General features: G+C 40.2%; 1 protein-coding gene and 1 long non-coding RNA gene across 3 annotated transcripts; both read left to right on the top strand.

Moving 5' to 3' along the window:
• The first annotated feature begins 19,204 nt into the window (after window positions 1-19,204).
• On the top strand, window positions 19,205-21,106 carry LOC307171213 (PI-actitoxin-Avd5a-like). 2 transcript variants are annotated; one of them, XR_013823509.1, is made up of 4 exons: window positions 19,205-19,283; window positions 19,678-19,703; window positions 19,779-19,885; window positions 20,010-20,065. XR_013823509.1 is itself a non-coding variant. In XM_079892706.1 (4 exons), exons 1-4 carry the CDS (start codon window positions 19,244-19,246, stop codon window positions 20,913-20,915), a joined length of 252 nt encoding a protein of 83 aa, XP_079748832.1. In that variant the 5' UTR covers window positions 19,205-19,243; the 3' UTR covers window positions 20,916-21,106. The 2 variants fall into 2 exon arrangements, 1 of the variants encoding a protein (XP_079748832.1); XM_079892706.1 differs by lacking the exon at window positions 20,010-20,065 and adding an exon at window positions 20,837-21,106.
• LOC307171217 lies at window positions 20,068-20,525 on the top strand. The gene is made up of 3 exons (XR_013823512.1): window positions 20,068-20,082; window positions 20,202-20,311; window positions 20,469-20,525. It is a non-coding gene; the product is annotated as an uncharacterized lncRNA (long non-coding RNA).
• Window positions 21,107-23,505: the final 2,399 nt, after the last annotated feature.

Raw genomic sequence — 23,505 nt, 5'->3', positions numbered from 1 at the left:
TGGAGTGGATGGGACTGGTAATCTCTGCATTTCAAGTCTGCAAATGCGGTCTCTGAGATCTTCCATCATACCAAGCTCCATTTCTTTAGAAGGACGAAACAATCTATTATCAACTGTTATCGGAGGGGGTGGCAATGGCCATTCTTCTTCTACGGCTGCTGGCTGATATACTGGTAAAGGAGGATTCTCTTCTGATACCTCCCTAGGTTGTGAACTACGTTCAAAAGATGATGTTTCCGCTGAATTTGGTGTTGGCAACACCCCATCTTGGTCCAGCTGCCTTTGTAGCTCTGATACAGTCCGTCGCAGTCTTTTATTATCCTCTTGCATCCGATGAAAGGAATCTGCCATAGACTGAGAATACTGTGAGGTAATCTGTGGTGAACTCTTATGAATAGGTGTCTGTTCGACAGGGGAGTCTTCATCCACTGTGCTCCAGTTAGTTAATGTTGAGAAATGAGAGAAAGATCCCTTCTCTTTGGCTCTCTGCATTGATCTTTGGTAAATTCTCTCATCAGGAACAAGTTGCCGATTTGCTGCTGATGGTAGTTCCACCTCATATTGACTCATCCATGCGGGTGGGCGAATTAGCCGCTTTGGACGAACATCAGCTGGTTGGTGATCACTACCCCTTGCTGCATGTGCCATCTTGATCCACAGCAATTATCCAGCTCTGGCTCGAAGGACCATTTGTTTTGAAGTTTGTTAAGAACTGGTAAATAATAATCACTGTGGGGCATCGATGAGAATGCACAAAACTCCTTTTAGTTTCTTTATTTGATGGCTCAACATGTGGCTCAAGATGTGTGGTTACTATAAAAGAATAACAACACTGCCATCAGTTACAAGTATGACAAACATCAAACATTAACACATTGATGCATATAACAAGCAGGTTTCACCAGGTTTAAAAGAGTTAAACAACAGATATGAAAGCTTTAGCATAAGTTCTGCCGGGAAGACTCAATTACTATGTCACCTATTGCCTTCACTTCTATCCAATCATATTCGTAGGCTCATTGTATAAAAGCTCGGTACTTACACATGTTTGAGTTCACAGATACTGAAGCGACGATTACCCCCATCCTCCCCACCACCACCAGGATGGTCCTGTCCATACCTCCCGGGGGGGTCGGCTGCGCCCCTGCCTTCGTCTTCAGGCAGGAATTGCAGATCCGATACCCTCGGATTATGCACTACGGACGGGGCCTACGCCAAATGACTTTGTATATTATCAGCTTGCTGAGCTGTCAATAAATGTATGGTTTATTGAAATAATTCTCCCGAGTCTTTCTGGTAGAACTAAATCTTCAAGTGACCAATTGCAAACAATGTACTACATCAACAGTCATATACATACAACAAACAATATTATTCATGGTTAAGATAGAAAGGTACCCACCAAACAATCTGTACACATGATCAACATACATAACAATATAAATAAATATAAATACAAACTTACACTTGATGCACGCACACAGTCCACGTATCAAAACCCAGTCAAGGCCATCATTCCCCTTAGGCCTCAACCACCATTCAAATGGCTTCCACCATGTCCATGTGCTCAAAGAGGAAGTGAGGTGACAGATATTTAAAAGAAGTGGGGTGACAGATATATAACAGTCAGTATCGCCCTCTACTGGCTCAGTTCCTTCAGAACACATAGTTTTGGACAGATTCATTATTTTTTACTCCAAAACGCATTCTCAAACAATGATCGGATTTCTCCATTGGGATGAGGTGGATTATCTTATCGAAGAGTGAATAAATCAGCAAGTTAGTGAATATTTGTTAACTTCACTAAAAGTCCAAAATTAACTAAAACATGAGTTTTTATTTTTTTAAACAACTATTATTTTTTATAAATGTTATTTAGTGTAATTATAAATAAATCTAGTGTTAGGTGGGCGGAGACTTGGGTACTCATTCATGTTTCTACCTACGATGAGTGATGTATCATATGGAACTTGTTTTAAATGATTGCACATTATTTTTTGTTGATGTTGTTTTGAACGGTTTTCTAAATCTGAATGTGAAGGACCACATTCTAACTTTTTTCAGATAACGTCGTAAAATGTATGAACACATTCTAACTTTTGGGATGTAACCGTGTGGACGCTTTTCGTTGAACTCCTCACGAGGACTTTGTAACTTTTGGAATTAAAATCTCTACACCTTTGGTCTTGGATATATCTTTGATGTGGAATATACCTTTTGGATAAACATTTGGTCTTGGATATATCTTTGATGTGGAATATACCTTTCGGATATACATTTGGATATACATTTCATGTGGAATATACCTTAGGATATACCTTTGGAGATAATAAGAGTTTTGGCTCTCTTTCAACAAACGGATTTGCAAAAATGTAAGGCTATTTTTTAGATACTGTGATTTTTTTGCATTCTGTGGTTTTAATATTATGATGTGTTTGAGACACTTTTAAAGATATTTTATGTTAAATGTAACATTTTACAGATAATGTGTGGAAGTTAAATGTTTACAAATCAACATTTTTTAAAAAATTATCTTTTTTGTAAATAAATGAACATTTAATTTTAAATGTTTTAACATTTTTAAAATGTTGTTTTAGATGTTTTAATACTAACACATTTTGATATCTTTAAGAAAATTTAATTTAAACTTTTTTTTTTTTTCATTAATGTTTTAACATTTTACAAATGTATGAACGCTAAACACGTGTGTATTTTAACTTTATTATGTCAAATGTGGATCGTGGGAGAATTTCCCCACGGTCACATGACCTAACCAGAAGTGGGGAGGGGGGTGGAGATGTTTGTAGGGAAGGGGACCGTGGGAGAATTTCCCCACGGTCACATGACCTGACCAGAAGTGGGGAGGGGTGGGGATGTTTGTAGGGAAGGGGACCATGGGAAAATTCCCACGGTCCGGAGCTGAACATTGATTTTTCAATGTTTTAACATTTATGTTTTAACATAAAATGTTGTTTTAGATGTTTTAATACTAACACATTTTGATATCTTTAAGAAAATATAATTTAAACTTTTTTCATTAATGTTTTAACATTTTTAAAATGTTGTTTTAGATGTTTTAATACTAACGCATTTTGATATCTTTAAGAAAATATAATTTAAACTTTTTTCATTAATGTTTTAACATTTTTAAAATGTTGTTTTAGATGTTTTAATACTAACACATTTTGATATCTTTAAGAAAATATCATTTAAACTTTTTTTCATTAATATGTTTATAAGCAACTGAAAAAAGCACAAATGTCAGGGCATGTCAGAACATCTCAAGGACCCCAAAAACCCCTCAGACCCCAGAGGGTTAATCTTCTTTAAGCGTAACGGAGCAACTGTGTGTAAAGTGCTGGAAAAGAGAGAGTTAAACGTTTCTGTTGTAATATCGAGTTCTTCTAAGCTATCCGGGATGCTGAGATGATGAAACTGATCAGGAAGATTATTAATAAAGCAATCTTTAGTAGCAGAAGTGATAGGTCTCACATATTTGTAACACGGAGTCGGCTTTGCAGCCTTGGCTAAATGTAATTTACACGAGACTAGATAATGATCTGAGATGTCATCGCTCTGCTGCAGAATTTCAACGGCATCAACATCTATTCCGTGTGATAATATTAGATCTAGAGTATGATTACGACGATGAGTAGGTCCTGACACGTGTTGTCTAACTCCAATTGAGTTTACAATGTCTTTAAATGCCAATCCCAATGCATCTTTCATTATCGATGTGTATATTAAAATCACCAACAATTAGTACTTTATCTGCAGTCAATACTAACTCTGATAGAAAGTCCGCAAATTCTTTGATAAAATCTTTATGGTGCCCTGTATACAGTAGCCAGCACAAATCTCAAACGTGATTTATCATTTATACTATATATTTTTACATTAAGCACTAACACTTCAAAATAATTATATTCGAAACTTGATTTCTTAGTGGTTTTGAAAATATTACTATAAATTACAGCAACACCACCCCCTTTGCGTTTCAGACGAGGCTCATGTTTATAACAGTAATCTTGCGGGGTGGACTCATTTAAAGTAATGTAATCGTTTGATTTTAGCCAGGTTTCTGTCAAACACAGCACATCTAGGTTATTATCTGAAATCATATCATTAACAATGAGTGCTTTTGATGTAAGCGATCGAATATTCAGCAACCCAAGCTTTAGCATTTGCTCATCTGTATTATAGCTGTTTTTTATTTGTTGAACATCAATTCAATTTTTAACCTTAGATGGGTTTAAACGTTTTTTGGATTTCCAAATTCGGGGAACAGACACAGTCTCTATATGATGATAGCTAGGTGAAAGAGGCTCTATGTGATGGGATTTATCTGACCTTGGTGACGCGAGGCCGCTAGCAGACGGTCGGTTTAGCCAGTCTGTCTGCTTCCTGACCTGAGCCCCAGATTGTCATGTTTGAGCTCTAAGACTATGTGCCATATTACTAGAGAGAAGAGCAGCACCATCCCAGGAGGGATGAATACCATCTCTTTTCAACAGGTCAGGTTTGCCCCAAAAACTTTTCCAATTGTCTATAAATTCTATATTATGTTGCGGACACCACTTAGACAGCCAACCGTTAAGCGAACACAATCTACTAACTATCTCATCACTCCTGCAAACAGGAAGGGGGCCAGAGCAAATTACAGTGCTTGACATCGTACTTGCGAGTTCACACACCTCTTTAATATTAATTTTGGTGATCTCCGACTGGCGGAGTCGAACATCATTTAAAGGGATACTCCACCGTTTTTTCATATTAAACTATGTTATTCCCTTAACTAAGACGAGTTGTCTTCTTCCCACTAAGAACCTAGAACCTACTAGGAAGAGGATCAGGCGTGACTTTTTACTGCACCGAGTCGAAGTACTTCCAAAAGTGCTATTCCGCCGTACATTATAGTTATCCTTTTTAACCCGCTTAGAAAAGCGCCACGTTTTATTTTGCGTCACCATACTTGGTCGTATAACTACTCGTGTAACTGTTTTTAAATAGGGAAAACGTCGATGTGTTTGGTAACTTCTAAATTCATTGCTGCTAGATACCATTGAATATACTGGGGTAAGCTAAGTGCTTTCAAAGTGTCACCGCGCGCTAGAGCGATTAAGTGCACGCACTGAGACGAGAGAGGTATGTATCAACTCGTTTTAGTTAAGGGAATAACATTAATATGAAAATTACGGTGGAGTATCCCTTTAACTGAGTGCTGTTAGACACTTTTGATACAGTTTGGCCATTATGTGAAAACATCAGTGTCCCGTTGATCATATCTGTGTTCCTTCTTAATTATTTGAGAAGCCGAGGGGGGAGAAGCTTTTGTAGGCCTAAAGTCCATCACTTTTTCTCCTGTTTATTGGTTAAATAAGGAGATATGTCATTGTATGTTGTTTCTTTTTGGTTTGTATGGAAGTTAGTTTTTTGTGTGTGAAAGTTAGTTTCTGTTGGTTTATTGGTTTGGCATTAGCTCACCCCTGAAAATTTTGCTGCCAAATATTTTTTTTTGTTGTTGTTTCTTTTCTTTTCTTTTCTTTTTTTTTTTTTTTAAGAAATTTTGTTACAGTTTTTCTCAATTGCTAAAACACTAAAACCCATCGGCTGAACAAAGTTCTCAGTTGCCCTGAACTCATTGAGCTAATTGTGCAGTCTGTTGTCAGTACTTTAAACCATTTCACATGGTAAAACACAATTTGCAGATCTCACTTAGACTTTTCAGCAAAACTCTAAACACATTCTAATTCTCAAATCACATTCTGCACTCTAATGCACATGTCATCCATACTGGTAAACACAAGTGGCAACAATCAAATACAAATAGAGAACACACGTCATTGATTGAACACAACCACTCAAAACTGATTTAACCTGTTTCAGAAGATGCCCAAAGACAAGAAGAAGCACTGATAACATGTTTACTCCTTTGATTGTTGTCCCTGTTAGTATTGTATACTGTAGTACAGTGTATTGTAGTCTGTATACTGTACAATGAACACATTGTATGGCCCTGAACATTGTGCTTTCCATTTGCTAACAGAACTGACTGCTCAACAGATGTTCAATAGAATAGATGTTGACTGGTTGCAGGTTCATATCAACAAAGAACAAGAATTACAGTATCACAGAGACAAAGGACAAGTTTGTGAGATGCAGGTAAAATACTGTAAAAATAGGGGTATAAGGAGGAGGAAGAACAAAGAAATTTTGCAAAGAGCAAAGCAGAGTAGTAATTTCTGATCAATTTTGATAGAACATGTTTTCGTTCATCAAAAGACAATGACGGAGAAATATGAAATTTGTTTTTAAAGGGGGGGTGAAATGCTATTTCATGCATACTGAGTTTTTTACACTGTTAAAGAGTTGGATTCCCATGCTAAACATGGACAAAGTGTCAAAAATTAAATTGTACATTTGAAGGAGTATTTCTGTTCCAAAAATTGTCCTTCCGGTTTGTCACAAGTTTCGGAAAGTTTTTTTCGAGTATGGGCATGTGTGACGTCAGATATAACGGAATATCCTTATACGGGTCCTAAGGGCACTTCTGCCGGAAGAACCGCGCGCGCGCACTCGTAGACCAGACAGAGAGAGAAGAGAGCGAAAGCAGTACGCCCATAAAAGCGCTATGCCCGGCTTTAGGGAATTCAATGTCACCAAAGAAGTGGGTTTTTGGTTGCCAGGGCAAGACAACCCTGCACAGATTCCCAAAGAACCAAGCGTTAAGGGAGCAGTGGATGGAGTTTTTTCAGAGCATCAACGGAGGTTGTGCAAGTCAAGACTGTTTGTTCCCTGCATTTCGACGATGCTTGTTTTATAAACAAAGCCCAGATCGACGGATTTGCAGATCGTCTAATGCTTAAGGATGGAGCAGTCCCAACGATAAAGGTTCGCGGTCGTGCGTTGGAACCGCAGGCGGTGAGTAAAACTGCTTCTATTTTCTCTGTGTGTTGTTAGCTCGGCGCGTTAGCACAGCAAGTAAACAGTGAACAGCGCTCGTGATTCTTTAGCTTCGCCCACACGGCCCGCCTCCAGCCGCTCGTTTTTTTCCGGAAAGACTCGGTACAGCCTATCTTTCTTTTATAAATATAATAAAACTAAAGACTTTTTGGAGATATGAAGGATGCAATACTACTCTATAGGTACTCAAGATTAACAGGAGATTGAGTGAAAATGAGCATTTCACCCCCCCTTTAAATTAAAAATGTACTTCTCCCTGAACTCTTTGATGGTACAGTAAGGTGTCACGGGTAAGTCTAAACAGAATAGCAGTCCATAGATATCTTTCGAGAACTATATGTTTTGAACAATGTGTTTTCTATTTTTTGGTGTATTGTTTACTGACTGCTTGATAGTGTATATCATTTTGATCACTTTGTTTATGATTTGAGAGCAGTGTTTGATTTTGAACACAGGTAAAACTGTTTTGAGGCGAAAGTTTCATTTTGCAAGAGCATCGAAGCGAAAGTCGACCTGCTAAACTGACGGAGCACAGCTGTTTGAAAGGACAAATGTTCACTCATAATTCACTGACAAAATATATATATAGGCACAAGGCACATAAATAAAAGCATATATGGTTTGTCAGCAGGGCTTGATTTCAGCAGTTGGGTGTAACAGTCACTCTACTAGACACTTTTATGTATAATATAGGCCTATGCATTTCATTTGTAGTCTTTGAAAAGACTGAAAAGTGTAATAGTGTTGTAAAAATGTTGCTTTTTTGATATCTGAAACACGTCTAATACTGGTTTTAAGTAGAATAGCCTAGATACACGAAACCAGCTCTTTCTCTCTCTCATCTCTCTGACAGTGATTATGTAGCCTATAATTAATGCTAATATGCATTCTACTGTTGCATAAAGTTATTTAGGAAAATCATTCTTTAATCAAAACACTTGTTCATATTTTATTAACCTCAGTATAAGTTTAGGAAAAGGTGACAGATGTTTCAGGGAGAGTGAAGAGGCAGTGGATGAACAAGTGTGTGTGTTTCCAGCAGAGGGAGACAACATTACGCAAATGATATCACGAGCATTAATTTCTATAATTTCTCTCTCCCACCTCAGAACACAGTTAATCATGATACACTAGTAAAAATAAAGCTGCTTTGTTTGCATCAGTGTTTCCATGGGGAACCTTCAACATTCCCACGGCATGTTTCTATATAGTTGAAAAAGTTTATTTAGATTATTAAAATGTTCTTCACACTAAGAAAAAAAAAAGTTATTTTAACAACTGATCTCTGAAAAATGGTTCTTTTGTGAACCAACTGTGAAAAGCTCCTTTTATGACTTTTATTTTTTAAGAGTTTGCTGATGCAATTCCAAATCAAATATGATGAAGGCCAGCAGAAATTTCACTTTTAATTCAATTCTTGAATCAGTCCTTGCTATTTTTAAGATTTATATGATTTTAATGAGTAAAGGTTTTTGGTTGAGGGGTGACTCTTAAAGAATTGGTTGTCATAATCATTCTTATCATCATTATATCCAAAAACTGAAAGTCAGCTTTTGAGGGAGGAGGAAGAAGGAAAACTTCAGGAAGAGTGTGAGTGATCAGGCCAATACACTCATCACACAAATGATCCTCAAACTGAGGAAGTGTCTTTGCAGCTTGAGGAAAACCCTGATCTTCAGTGAGGAAGAGTGTGAGTGTGAAGGTGCACTCTGATCTTCAGTGAGGAAGAGTGTGAGTGTGAAGGTGTACTCAGATCTTCAGTGAGGAAGAGTGTGAGTGTGAAGGTGTACTCAGATCTTCAGTGAGGAAGAGTGTGAGTATGAAGGTGTACTCAGATCTTCTGTGAGGAAGAGTGTGAAGGTGTACTCAGATCTTCTGTGAGGAAGAGTGTGAGCGTGAAGGTGTACTCGGATCTTCAGTGAGGAAGAGTGTGAGTGTGAAGGTGTACTCAGATCTTCAGCGAGGAAGAGTGTGAGTGTGAAGGTGTAATCAGATCTTCAGCGAGGAAGACTGTGAGTGTGAAGGTGTACTCAGATCTTCAGTGAGAAAGAGTGTGTGAAGGTGTAATCAGATCTTCAGTGAGGAAGAGTGTGAGTGTGAAGGTGTACTCAGATCTTCTATGAGGAAGAGTGTGAGAGTGAAGGTGTACTCAGATCTTCAGTGAGGAAGAGTGTGAGAGTGAAGGTGTACTCAGATCTTCTGTGAGGAAGAGTGTGAGAGTGAAGGTGAACTCAGATCTTCAGTGAGGAAGAGTGTGAGTGTGAAGGTGTACTCAGATCTTCAGTGAGAAAGAGTGTGAGTGTGAAGGTGAAATCAGATCTTCAGTGAGGAAGAGTGTGAGTGTGAAGGTGTACTAAGATCTTCAGTGAGGAAGAGTGTGAGTGTGAAGGTGTACTAAGATCTTCTGTGAGGAAGAGTGTGAGAGTGAAGGTGTACTCAGATCTTCAGTGAGGAAGAGTGTGAGAGTGAAGGTGTACTCAGATCTTCAGTGAGGAAGAGTGTGAGTGTGAAGGTGTACTCAGATCTTCTATGAGGAAGAGTGTGAGAGTGAAGGTGTACTCAGATCTTCAGTGAGGAAGAGTGTGAGAGTGAAGGTGTACTCAGATCTTCTGTGAGGAAGAGTGTGAGAGTGAAGGTGAACTCAGATCTTCAGTGAGGAAGAGTGTGAGTGTGAAGGTGTACTCAGATCTTCAGTGAGAAAGAGTGTGAGTGTGAAGGTGAAATCAGATCTTCAGTGAGGAAGAGTGTGAGTGTGAAGGTGTACTAAGATCTTCAGTGAGGAAGAGTGTGAGTGTGAAGGTGTACTAAGATCTTCCGTGAGGAAGAGTGTGAGAGTGAAGGTGTAATCAGATCTTCTGTGAGGAAGAGTGTGAAGGTGTAATCAGATCTTCAGCGAGGAAGAGTGTGAGTGTGAAGGTGTACTCAGATCTTCAGTGAGGAAGAGTGTGAGTGTGAAGGTGTACTCAGATCTTCAGCGAGGAAGAGTGTGAGTATGAAGGTGTACTCAGATCTTCTGTGAGGAAGAGTGTGAGTGTGAAGGTGTACTCAGATCTTCAGTGAGGAAGAGTGTGAGTGTGAAGGTGTACTCAGATCTTCTGCGAGGAAGAGTGTGAGTGTGTACTCAGATCTTCTGTGAGGAAGAGTGTGAGTGTGAAGGTGTACTCAGATCTTCAGCGAGGAAGAGTGTGAGTGTGTACTCAGATCTTCAGTGAGGAAGAGTGTGAGTGTGAAGGTGTAATCATCTTCTGCGAGGAAGAGTGTGAGTGTGAAGGTGTAATCAGATCATCTGCGAGGAAGAGTGTGAGTGTGAAGGTGTACTCTGATCTTCAGTGAGGAAGAGTGTGAAGGTGTACTCAGATCTTCAGTGAGGAAGAGTGTGAGTGTGAAGGTGTACTCAGATCTTCTGTGAGGAAGAGTGTGAGAGTGAAGGTGTACTCAGATCTTCAGTGAGGAAGAGTGTGAGAGTGAAGGTGTACTCAGATCTTCAGTGAGAAAGAGTGTGTGAAGGTGTAATCAGATCTTCAGTGAGGAAGAGTGTGAGTGTGAAGGTGTACTCAGATCTTCTATGAGGAAGAGTGTGAGAGTGAAGGTGTACTCAGATCTTCAGTGAGGAAGAGTGTGAGTGTGAAGGTGTACTCAGATCTTCTGCGAGGAAGAGTGTGAGTGTGTACTCAGATCTTCTGTGAGGAAGAGTGTGAGTGTGAAGGTGTACTCAGATCTTCAGCGAGGAAGAGTGTGAGTGTGTACTCAGATCTTCAGTGAGGAAGAGTGTGAGTGTGAAGGTGTAATCATCTTCTGCGAGGAAGAGTGTGAGTGTGAAGGTGTAATCAGATCTTCTGCGAGGAAGAGTGTGAGTGTGAAGGTGTACTCTGATCTTCAGTGAGGAAGAGTGTGAAGGTGTACTCAGATCTTCAGTGAGGAAGAGTGTGAGTGTGAAGGTGTACTCAGATCTTCTGTGAGGAAGAGTGTGAGTGTGAAGGTGTAATCAGATCTTCTGTGAGGAAGAGTGTGAGTGTGAATGTGTACTCAGATCTTCTGTGAGGAAGAGTGTGAGTGTGAAGGTGTAATCAGATCTTCAGTGAGGAAGAGTGTGAGTGTGAAGGTGTACTCTGATCTTCAGTGAGGAAGAGTGAGTGTGAAGGTGTACTCAGATCTTCAGTGAGGAAGAGTGTGAGTGTGAAGGTGTACTCAGATCTTCAGTGAGGAAGAGTGTGAGAGTGAAGGTGTACTCAGATCTTCTGTGAGGAAGAGTGTGAGAGTGAAGGTGTACTCAGATCTTCTGTGAGGAAGAGTGTGAGTGTGAATGTGTACTCAGATCTTCTGTGAGGAAGAGTGTGAGTGTGAAGGTGTAATCAGATCTTCAGTGAGGAAGAGTGTGAGTGTGAAGGTGTACTCTGATCTTCAGTGAGGAAGAGTGAGTGTGAAGGTGTACTCAGATCTTCAGTGAGGAAGAGTGTGAGTGTGAAGGTGTACTCAGATCTTCAGTGAGGAAGAGTGTGAGTGTGAAGGTGTACTCGGATCTTCAGTGAGGAAGAGTGTGAGTGTGAAGGTGTAATCAGATCTTCAGCGAGGAAGAGTATGAGTGTGAAGGTGTACTCAGATCTTCAGTGAGGAAGAGTGTGAAGGTGTAATCAGATCTTCAGTGAGGAAGAGTGTGAGTGTGAAGGTGTACTCAGATCTTCTGTGAGGAAGAGTGTGAGAGTGAAGGTGTACTCAGATCTTCAGTGAGGAAGAGTGTGAGAGTGAAGGTGTACTCAGATCTTCTGTGAGGAAGAGTGTGAGAGTGAAGGTGTACTCAGATCTTCAGTGAGGAAGAGTGTGAGTGTGAAGGTGTACTAAGATCTTCAGTGAGGAAGAGTGTGAAAGTGTACTAAGATCTTCTGTGAGGAAGAGTGTGAGAGTGAAGGTGTAATCAGATCTTCTGTGAGGAAGAGTGTGAAGGTGTAATCAGATCTTCAGCGAGGAAGAGTGTGAGTGTGAAGGTGTAATCAGATCTTCAGTGAGAAAGAGTGTGAGTGTGAAGGTGTAATCAGATCTTCAGTGAGGAAGAGTGTGAGTGTGAAGGTGTAATCAGATCTTCAGCGAGGAAGAGTGTGAGTGTGAAGGTGTACTCAGATCTTCTGTGAGGAAGAGTGTGAGTGTGAAGGTGTACTCAGATATTCAGTGAGGAAGAGTGTGAGTGTGAAGGTGTACTCAGATCTTCTGCGAGGAAGAGTGTGAAGGTGTACTCAGATCTTCTGTGAGGAAGAGTGTGAGTGTGAAGGTGTACTCAGATCTTCAGCGAGGAAGAGTGTGAGTGTGTACTCAGATCTTCAGTGAGGAAGAGTGTGAGTGTGAAGGTGTAATCATCTTCTGCGAGGAAGAGTGTGAGTGTGAAGGTGTAATCAGATCTTCTGCGAGGAAGAGTGTGAGTGTGAAGGTGTACTCTGATCTTCAGTGAGGAAGAGTGTGAAGGTGTACTCAGATCTTCAGTGAGGAAGAGTGTGAGTGTGAAGGTGTACTCAGATCTTCTGTGAGGAAGAGTGTGAGAGTGAAGGTGTACTCAGATCTTCAGTGAGGAAGAGTGTGAGTGTGAAGGTGTACTCAGATCTTCAGTGAGGAAGAGTGTGAGTGTGAAGGTGTACTCAGATCTTCAATGAGGAAGAGTGTGAGTGTGAAGGTGTACTCAGATCTTCAGTGAGGAAGAGTGTGAGTGTGAAGGTGTACTCAGATCTTCAGTGAGGAAGAGTGTGAGTATGAAGGTGTACTCAGATCTTCTGTGAGGAAGAGTGTGAAGGTGTACTCAGATCTTCTGTGAGGAAGAGTGTGGGTGTGAAGGTGTACTCAGATCTTCTGTGAGGAAGAGTGTGAGAGTGAAGGTGTACTCAGATCTTTAGTGAGGAAGAGTGTGAGTGTGAAGGTGTACTCAGATCTTCAGTGAGGAAGAGTGTGAGTGTGAAGGTGTACTCAGATCTTCTGTGAGGAAGAGTGTGAGAGTGAAGGTGTACTCAGATCTTCAGTGAGGAAGAATGTGAGTGTGAAGGTGTACTCAGATCTTCAGTGAGGAAGAGTGTGAGAGTGAAGGTGTACTCAGATCTTCTGTGAGGAAGAGTGTGAGAGTGAAGGTGTACTCAGATCTTCTGTGAGGAAGAGTGTGAGTGTGAAGGTGTACTCAGATCTTCTGCGAGGAAGAGTGTGAGTGTGAAGGTGTACTCAGATCTTCTGTGAGGAAGAGTGTGAGTGTGAAGGTGTACTCAGATATTCAGTGAGAAAGAGTGTGTGAAGGTGTAATCAGATCTTCTGTGAGGAAGAGTGAAGGAAGAGTGAGGAAGATCTTCTGTGAGGAAGAGTGTGAGAGTGAAGGTGTATTCAGATCTTCAGCGAGGAAGACTGTGAGTGTGAAGGTGTACTCAGATCTTCAGTGAGAAAGAGTGTGAGTGTGAAGGTGTAATCAGATCTTCAGTGAGGAAGAGTGTGAGTGTGAAGGTGTACTCAGATCTTCAGCGAGGAAGACTGTGAGTGTGAAGGTGTACTCAGATCTTCAGTGAGAAAGAGTGTGAGTGTGAAGGTGTAATCAGATCTTCTGTGAGGAAGAGTGTGAGGGTGAAGGTGTACTCAGATCTTCAGTGAGAAAGAGTGTGTGAAGGTGTAATCAGATCTTCTGTGAGGAAGAGTGTGAGTGTGTACTCAGATCTTCAGCGAGGAAGAGTGTGAGTGTGTACTCAGATCTTCAGTGAGGAAGAGTGTGAGTGTGAAGGTGTAATCATCTTCTGCGAGGAAGAGTGTGAGTGTGAAGGTGTAATCAGATCTTCAGTGAGGAAGAGTGTGAGTGTGAAGGTGTACTCAGATCTTCAGTGAGGAAGAGTGTGAAGGTGTAATCAGATCTTCTGCGAGGAAGAGTGTGAGTGTGAAGGTGTACTCTGATCTTCAGTGAGGAAGAGTGTGAAGGTGTACTCAGATCTTCAGTGAGGAAGAGTGTGAGTGTGAAGGTGTACTCAGATCTTATGTGAGGAAGAGTGTGAAGGTGTACTCAGATCTTCAGTGAGGAAGAGTGTGAGTGTGAAGGTGTACTCAGATCTTCAGTGAGGAAGAGTGTGAGTGTGAAGGTGTACTCAGATCTTCAGTGAGGAAGAGTGTGAGTGTGAAGGTGTACTCAGATCTTCAGTGAGGAAGAGTGTGAAGGTGTACTCAGATCTTAAGTGAGGAAGAGTGTGAAGGTGTAATCAGATCTTCAGTGAGGAAGAGTGTGAGTGTGAAGGTGTACTCTGATCTTCAGTGAGGAAGAGTGAGTGTGAAGGTGTACTCAGATATTCAGTGAGGAAGAGTGTGAGTGTGAAGGTGTACTCAGATCTTCAGTGAGGAAGAGTGTGAGTATGAAGGTGTACTCAGATCTTCTGTGAGGAAGAGTGTGAAGGTGTACTCAGATCTTCTGTGAGGAAGAGTGTGAGTGTGAAGGTGTACTCAGATCTTCTGTGAGGAAGAGTGTGAGACTGAAGGTGTACTCAGATCTTTAGTGAGGAAGAGTGTGAGTGTGAAGGTGTACTCAGATCTTCAGTGAGGAAGAGTGTGAGTGTGAAGGTATACTCAGATCTTCTGTGAGGAAGAGTGTGAGAGTGAAGGTGTACTCAGATCTTCAGTGAGAAAGAGTGTGTGAAGGTGTAATCAGATCTTCTGTGAGGAAGAGTGTGAGTGTGTACTCAGATCTTCAGTGAGGAAGAGTGTGAGTGTGAAGGTGTACTCAGATCTTCTGTGAGGAAGAGTGTGAGTGTGAAGGTGTACTCAGATCTTCAGTGAGAAAGAGTGTGAGTGTGAAGGTGTAATCAGATCTTCAGTGAGGAAGAGTGTGAGTGTGAAGGTGTACTAAGATCTTCTGCGAGGAAGAGTGTGAGTGTGAAGGTGTAATCAGATCTTCAGTGAGGAAGAGTGTGAGTGTGAAGGTGTAATCAGATCTTCTGTGAGGAAGAGTGTGAGTGTGAAGGTGTACTCAGATCTTCAGCGAGGAAGAGTGTGAGTGTGTACTCAGATCTTCAGTGAGGAAGAGTGTGAGTGTGAAGGTGTAATTAGATCTTCTGTGATGAAGAGTGTGAGTGTGAAGGTGTACTCAGATCTTCAGTGAGGAAGAGTGTGAGTGTGTACTCAGATCTTCAGTGAGGAAGAGTGTGAGTGTGAAGGTGTAATCAGATCTTCTGTGAGGAAGAGTGTGAGTGTGAAGGTGTAATCAGATCTTCAGTGAGGAAGAGTGTGAGTGTGTAATCAGATCTTCAGTGAGGAAGAGTGTGAGTGTGAAGGTGTACTCAGATCTTCTGTGAGGAAGAGTGTGAGTGTGAAGGTGTACTCAGATCTTCAGTGAGGAAGAGTGTGAGTGTGTACTCAGATCTTCAGTGAGGAAGAGTGTGAGTGTGAAGGTGTACTCAGATATTCAGTGATGAAGAGTGTGAGTGTGAAGGTGTACTCAGATCTTCAGTGAGGAAGAGTGTGAGTGTGTACTCAGATCTTCAGTGAGGAAGAGTGTGAGTGTGAAGGTGTAATCAGATCTTCTGTGAGGAAGAGTGTGAGTGTGAAGGTGTAATCAGATCTTCAGTGAGGAAGAGTGTGAGTGTGTAATCAGATCTTCAGTGAGGAAGAGTGTGAGTGTGAAGGTGTACTAAGATCTTCTGCGAGGAAGAGTGTGAGTGTGAAGGTGTACTCAGATCTTCAGCGAGGAAGAGTGTGAAGGTGTACTCAGATCTTCAGTGAGGAAGAGTGTGAGTGTGAAGGTGTACTCAGATCTTCAGTGAGGAAGATTGTGAGTGTGTACTCAGATCTTCAGTGAGGAAGAGTGTGAGTGTGAAGGTGTAATCAGATCTTCAGTGAGGAAGAGTGTGAGTGCGAAGGTGTACTCAGATCTTCAGTGAGGAAGAGTGAGAGTGTGAAGGTGTACTCAGATCTTCAGTGAGGAAGAGTGTGAGTGTGAAGGTGTACTCAGATCTTCAGCGTAGAAGAGTGTGAGTGTGAAGGTGTACTCAGATCTTCAGTGAGGAAGAGTGAGTGTGAAGGTGTAATCAGATCTTCAGCGAGGAAGAGTGTGAGTGTGAATGTGTAATCAGATCTTCAGTGAGGAAGAGTGTGAGTGTGAAGGTGTACTTAGATCTTCTGCGAGGAAGAGTGTGAGTGTGAAGGTGTACTCAGATCTTCAGTGAGGAAGAGTGTGAGTGTGAAGGTGTAATCAGATCTTCTGTGAGGAAGAGTGTGAGTGTGAAGGTGTACTTAGATCTTCTGCGAGGAAGAGTGTGAGTGTGAAGGTGTAATCAGATCTTCTGTGAGGAAGAGTGTGAGTGTGAAGGTGTACTTAGATCTTCTGCGAGGAAGAGTGTGAGTGTGAAGGTGTACTCAGATCTTCTGTGAGGAAGAGTGTGAGTGTGAAGGTGTACTCAGATCTTCAGCGAGGAAGAGTGTGAGTGTGAAGGTGTACTCAGATCTTCAGCGAGGAAGAGTGTGAGTGTGTACTCAGATCTTCAGTGAGGAAGAGTGTGAGTGTGAAGGTGTAATCAGATCTTCTGTGAGGAAGAGTGTGAGTGTGAAGGTGTACTCAGATCTTCAGTGAGGAAGAGTGTGAGTGTGTACTCAGATCTTCAGTGAGGAAGAGTGTGAGTGTGAAGGTGTAATCAGATCTTCTGTGAGGAAGAGTGTGAGTGTGAAGGTGTAATCAGATCTTCAGTGAGGAAGAGTGTGAGTGTGAAGGTGTAATCAGATCTTCAATGAGGAAGAGTGTGAGTGTGAAGGTGTACTCAGATCTTCAGTGAGGAAGAGTGTGAGTGTGAAGGTGTACTCAGATCTTCTGTGAGGAAGAGTGTGAGTGTGAAGGTGTAATCAGATCTTCTGTGAGGAAGAGTGTGAGTGTGAAGGTGTACTCAGATCTTCAGCGAGGAAGAGTGTGAGTGTGTACTCAGATCTTCAGTGAGGAAGAGTGTGAGTGTGAAGGTGTAATCAGATCTTCTGTGAGGAAGAGTGTGAGTGTGAAGGTGTACTCAGATCTTCAGTGAGGAAGTGTGTGAGTGTGTACTCAGATCTTCAGTGAGGAAGAGTGTGAGTGTGAAGGTGTAATCGTGAGGAAGAGTGTGAGTGTGAAGGTGTACTCAGATCTTCACTGAAGTGTATTCAGATTTTCTCCTAGCGTAAGATACTTACGCAGTACGAGAGACCTCTCGTAAGAGAACTACTAAAACCTTAAGTAAAATGATCTTGCATACTCTAATGTACTTAAAGTATCAAGAGCAAAACTAGAGGTATGTATTCAGGGGGGAAAAACTCCTTCTCAGGGTTTTTATGATCGTTTTGTATTTATATAAGGCTACTGCATTTTACTTCTGAATATTTTCAAGGTTGTTACATTATATACTTTTGTGTAGTTTAATGTAAAATCATATGTGAGGGGAAAAAAAGTACTTCAGTAGGTTACTCATTTGTACGTGAATACTTAACGAAATATGCAGTTCCGAAAATTAAAGTAACAAAATGTAGGCCTATTGTCACAATATTAACAAATTGTTGCTAACTACAGCTGCGTCCCATATCAAAGGGCTCATCTGAAGCGCTCGGACCGGTCTAGCCTACGGAGGAATTCACGAGTTCACACTTACATATAATTTTGAGGGAGTAGGATTTAATGCGTATTTGGCGTGCTGTCCGGAGGGAGGGCTCCGAGCTCGGAATTCAGCCCGAACCCAGAGTACTCCCCCCGTATGTAAGTGCTTAGAACTGGAAGGTGGAGAAGGGGTGGTGGAGGGATGCTGCAAACTGTCAATGGATCGAGGTAAGACTGCTGAGTCTATATATACCCTCTTGTCATTGATTGCTGAGTGCTATCTACTCGTGTTATTTATCTGAACGTGCTCCTCCCGAACTTAGTTAATAAAACTTCATTTATTTTTGTCGCCTGGCAACTGTGACTGACAGCTGCCGATGACGAGCGCGATAAATGCTGGACTTTTTTATATTCAATTGGGTTTTATATACACGGGTTTCTTGTATACAAACAATACCGGATGCGCGCGCATCCAGGAGGCAGAAAACCGCTATCTGTTATGCCGAGTTCTGTAAAAGAACATTGTTTGTAATATCTTGTTGACTCAATAATAAACTGCAATTTCAGAGTTGGATCTGTTTGTTTGTGTTTCATATTAATATAACATTATGTAAAACGTCCAACTGTTTAGGCCTACGAATCAAAATCCGGATGCATGTATGAATTATCATGTTAGACTAAGTTAGTAATAGCCAATGTTAGCAGTGCAGCATCTATAGAGCCTGAATTTGCTTTTAAATAAGTTAACCTTGTTTACATTACTTTACGACCTGCAACATTTCATGACACATATAACGTTACTTTACTGTAAATCAAAGATTTGACGATGGATTATGTGGGAACCCATAGTACCTCCGACCGTGGCGATTATATTAAAAAACTTACTCTCAGCAATGATGAGATCTTGCCGGATCCCTACGCAATACATGACGATCTTTGGATTGTGGCTGACAAGAAGTGGCCAGCAATTGTATGGCCTGATATATATATATATATATATATATATATATATATATATATATATATATATATATATATATATCTTATTCAGACACCAAGTGTGTATACAAGAGATATGATTAGAGCGTACAAATCCCTTGATGCATACAACTACGTGCTATGTGGTCATGTGCAGCTCGTCAAATTATGAATAGAAAGAATATAACATACTTCCTCCTTCTGTCCCACTCTTCCATTCGCCTAGATTTGGAATTACTTGCAACATGTATAATTTAAATGAGCAGATAAAACACAACAGATAGGCCTGCATGTAAATAAATTACGCAACAACTCCTTGGTATTTTTACTTAGCGACAACACCACCACTTTCCTACTAGCCTAAACCCTTTACTCCGGTACGAAGACCGCGGGTCTTTTGCCTCCTAGTTGCGTGCGCAAGCAGTGATGACGTCGCCGAGAAATCCATGTATTCAAACAGGGCTAAACCGAAAATACATGATCCGGCAGTGCCGGGGCTGAAACATCCTCACCATGTCCTCCAGTAAAATATAAAACATAAAAATGACAATAGCCAATTCTGGTTCCATAGCTGTTTACTTAATTATATCAAATGAATTATCAGGATGGCAGCTGTCCTCTCGCACGTGCTTGGCGCCAGGAGCGGTGATCGGGAACACCTGGTTGCGCAATTAGGAAATTCTATTGTATTGCTATAAATAGGCGGATCATTTTATCACTGCTCATATCGTCAATGAGTTGACTCTCAGGTTGTGAATAATGTTTGCACGAGGAATCATCGTCCTTCTCTGCGTCCTAGGTGAGTAATATAATGATTTCATTTACAAAACAACTGATGTTAGGATGTTGGTCATTTGCCACATGAGGACCTGCAATACACACTGATCCTCAGCAACAGTCTAATGTGGCTCATAATGAATCAATGTGATTGTTTTAATAAAGTATGCACATTCTTTAGAGACTTAATTCACCATTGCTGAAGTAAGACAATCACACTTAATGTCTGAATGTTACTTTTTTCAATTTAAGTATAGTTCACAAAAACAAGACTAAAGTTCAGTTTTTGTTAAAATAAAAAGACCATATTGACTTTCATTGTATGGGCCAAACAAGTTAGCATGTATGTTATTTGATTTCCTCTTGCCATATCATGATCAACTTTAATCCTTGTTTTTCCTTCTTGACTCAAACAGTGGCCATATCTGATGGAGCAAGAGCGGTGAGTAAATAAAGGCTGTAGAATTGCTTTCCTCCAGGTGCAAATGACAATGTTTTTTTCTTTTTATGTGACAAGCCTGATTGCAAGGGCGATCCTGACGTATGCACAATGGAGTATAAACCCGTGTGTGGAACCAATGGAATAACATACGGCAATGAATGTGAACTGTGTGGTGCCATCAAGTGAGTTTAAAAATGCATGCATTTTAAAATAAAGTACTGTAGGTTTAAAAACAGATTAGAGGGGGTCACTTTCAAACTTTAATTTTCTCAATTTAATCTTATTTTTTTTATATTTTTTTTTAAGGCGCTCATGCACTCAAATCTTAATCCAGAATGAAGGCCCATGTGAGAATGTACAAACAGATGGAGCAAGAGAGGTGAGTAAATAAAGGCTGTAGAATTGCTTTTCTCCAGGTGCAAATAACACTACTTTATTTTATTATTATTATTATTATTATTATTATTTATTTTATTTTTTATTTTTAAATGTGACAAGCCTAATTGCTGCAAGTACCCGTCTGACGGATGCCTAGAGATATATAAACCTGTGTGTGGATCCAATGGAATAACATATGGCAATGAATGCGAACTGTGTGTTGCCATCAAGTGAGTTTAAAAATGCATGCATTTTAAAATAAAGTACTGTAGGTTTAAAAACAGATTAGAGGGGGTCACTTTCAAACTTTCATTTTCTCAATTTAATCTTTTTTTTTTTTTTTTTTTTTTTTTTTTTTTTTTTTTTTTTTTTTTTTTTTTTTTTAAGGCGCTCATGCACTCAAATCTTAATCCAGAATGAAGGCCCATGTGAGAATGTACAAACAGATGGAGCAAGAGAGGTGAGTAAATAAAGGCTGTAGAATTGCTTTTCTCCAGGTGCAAATAACACAATTTTTTTTTTTTTTTTTTTTAAATGTGACCAGCCTGGTTGCTGCAAGTACCCGTCTGACGGATGCCCAAAGATATATAAACCTGTGTGTGGATCCAATGGAATAACATACGACAATGAATGCATGCTGTGTGCTGCCATCAAGTGAGTTTAAAAGTGCATGCCTAAATACTGTAGGTGTAAAAACAGTTTAGAGTCTGTCACTTTCAAACTTTAATCTTCAACTTAATCTCTCTTCTTTTTAGGGCATCAGGCACTCCAATCTTAATCCAGAATGAAGGCCCATGTGTGTGGGATGGCAAAAAAAAGAATGATTCAGCTTGACAGACCTTTAGTCAGCTACTCATGTCTCATTCATTATGACCTGAATGTGTAATGGTTTAATCCATTAATAAATGTTGCATATTAAAGCTGTTCTGTTTTCTCCCTCAAATCTTGGAAAGACACAATAAAACAGGTGAATATTGTAAGGAGGTCCCCAAACCATATCAAGAGCAGAATATCATAAATGTTTTTTTTTTTATTATTATTATTTTTTACTCCTGTTAGATTATTTGCCAGGTAGACTATCTGCAGCCTCAAAGCTTTCAGTTAGAAACCGAGACCATGTAATAATCCATTTTTTAAAGAAGGGTCATATTTATACACAAGATAAAGCAGATTCATCCATGATGACCAGGCCATCCAGTCATATACTCAAGATCAACCTCTGCCTTATAGGGCATATTAAGAAATATTACAAGAGTTGTCAGATGTTCAAATGTGTGTTAAGTGTATAATAAGGCTTTGTCCTTGTTTTGTTTGAGTCTATGATGTGCAGATAATATAACATAATGAAAAAAGTTAATATTAAAACACCCTGTGCAGAAAACTCCACTGAAATCCTCAAGTGCGTTCCATTCGACCATAAGTGCCCTGTGAAGTGTACAAATTATAGTATTAATATATTATTTACTGAAAATACAAGTTACAAAAATACTCAAAGTAATTAAATGCGTATTTCAAATACATGCAATTAAAATACTGCCCATACCATCTAAAGTGATGTTTCAATCTGAAGGGAGTGAACAAGACCCGTGTGAAGGCCCTGCAAACAGCTCAGGGAATACGGGAACATCCATACATCACTTCACAGGAACTGGAGAGGAAAACTTACCCACCAATCATTGCACATCTCTCCAATACTATCATAAGTTTTAATAGAATAAAGGTGGTGAAAATGACAAGGCTTAGATGTTATTATTGATTTTTAGTTTATTTAAAAAGCATTTTTCAATACTGAAGCCACTTTTTCAAAACTCTTCATACAGTCTGCATTAGCAACATGAATCTTGGCCAAACAGTTCATCTCACCTCCAAAACTCACTCACACCAACAAAACACTTCATATATGTCTCAAAATAAGCTCGTTCCACCATAACACTGGCAACAATTCTCATTCAGAAAACATACATGTCATTCATAACACACTGATCTAGAAACACTAACAACAGGCAGAAATGCATAAATGATGAACTTCTCTTTAAAGTTTGAATGGTTTCTCACATGAATCAGTATTTCTTTTGTTACATCCGTGTCAGAATGCAGCTGTGTTGGTTCTGTTGTTGTTTCTGCAGTCTCCTCTTCCTCCTTTAGGATTGGTCCTGGACGTAATGCAAGGCTGTTGGTTGTTGGACTAGAGAAGAGACCCGGACTGTAAATTCCTCTGGATGAAGCTCTCGGTCTCTTTCATTGCTCTTGACTGACTGTTGCTGTGCTGTGTGATAGATGGTGATTCCTGTGCTCTTCTTTGTGTTTAACTGAGTGCTGTTACACACTTTTGATACAGTTTGCCCATTATGTGAAAACATTAGTTTTGTCATTTATGTTACAGCCTGACCTAGACCAGTGACCGCAACACACTGTAGGATCAAAATTTAGATCTTTCATTTTACTTACTGTATTACAGCATAAAGAAAGAATGAGAAATGCAGAATTTATTTTTTCCCATATCTTTACAAATAGGAATTTATTTGTGAAAAATAAAAAGACAACAATTCCTGAAGAAATAATAATTACAAAAAAAAAAAAACCATCAGCAACATGTATAGTATAATCTGGTGCAGGATTGGAGTCCCAGCTGTGTCAGGAGTCTTTCTGCGTAGAGTTTGTATGTTTTCTCCGTGTTGACGCTGGTTTCCTCTGGGTTTACCCCACAATCCAGAGACATACAGGACAGGTGAATTGGAGATTTTAGGTGTGAGTGTGTCATCCCTGTGATGCACTGCCTTTGACCCGAGATGCTGGTGTAAGACTGGAAAAACTGGAAGATGCAGAGCAATCTGGCCAAGAGAGGACTACTCAGACCTGCTGCGTAACACACAGGAATGAACATCATTGGTTCTTGAGAAAGCTCAGATATGCTGCGTAACACACGAGAATGAACAAATGTTCTTGAGAAAGCTCAGACTCGCTGCATAACACACGAGAATAACCTCATTGGTTCTTGAGAAAGCTCAGACTCGCTGCGTAACACACGAGAATGAACAAATGTTCTTGAGAAAGCTCAGATTTGCTGTGTAACACACGAGAATAACCTCATTGGTTCTTGAGAAAGCTCAGACTCGCTGCGTAACACACGAGAATGAACAAATGTTCTTGAGAAAGCTCAGATTTGCTGTGTAACACACAAGAATGAACAAATGTTCTTGAGAAAGCTCAGATTTGCTGTGTAACACACGAGAATGAACAAATGTTCTTGAGAAAGCTCAGATTTGCTGTGTAACACACAAGAATGAACAAATGTTCTTGAGAAAGCTCAGATTTGCTGTGTAACACACAAGAATGAACATCATTGGTTTTTGAGAAAGCTCAGATTTGCTGCGTAACACACGAGAATGAACAAATGTTCTTGAGAAAGCTCAGACTCGCTGCG

The sequence above is a fragment of the Squalius cephalus genome, assembly GCF_949319135.1.
Source record: "Squalius cephalus genome assembly, chromosome: 14".
In the NCBI taxonomy this organism is placed as follows: Eukaryota; Metazoa; Chordata; class Actinopteri; order Cypriniformes; family Leuciscidae; genus Squalius; species Squalius cephalus.
Note: the sequence above shows the minus strand (reverse complement) of the source record. Positions and strands in the feature narration are given on the sequence as shown.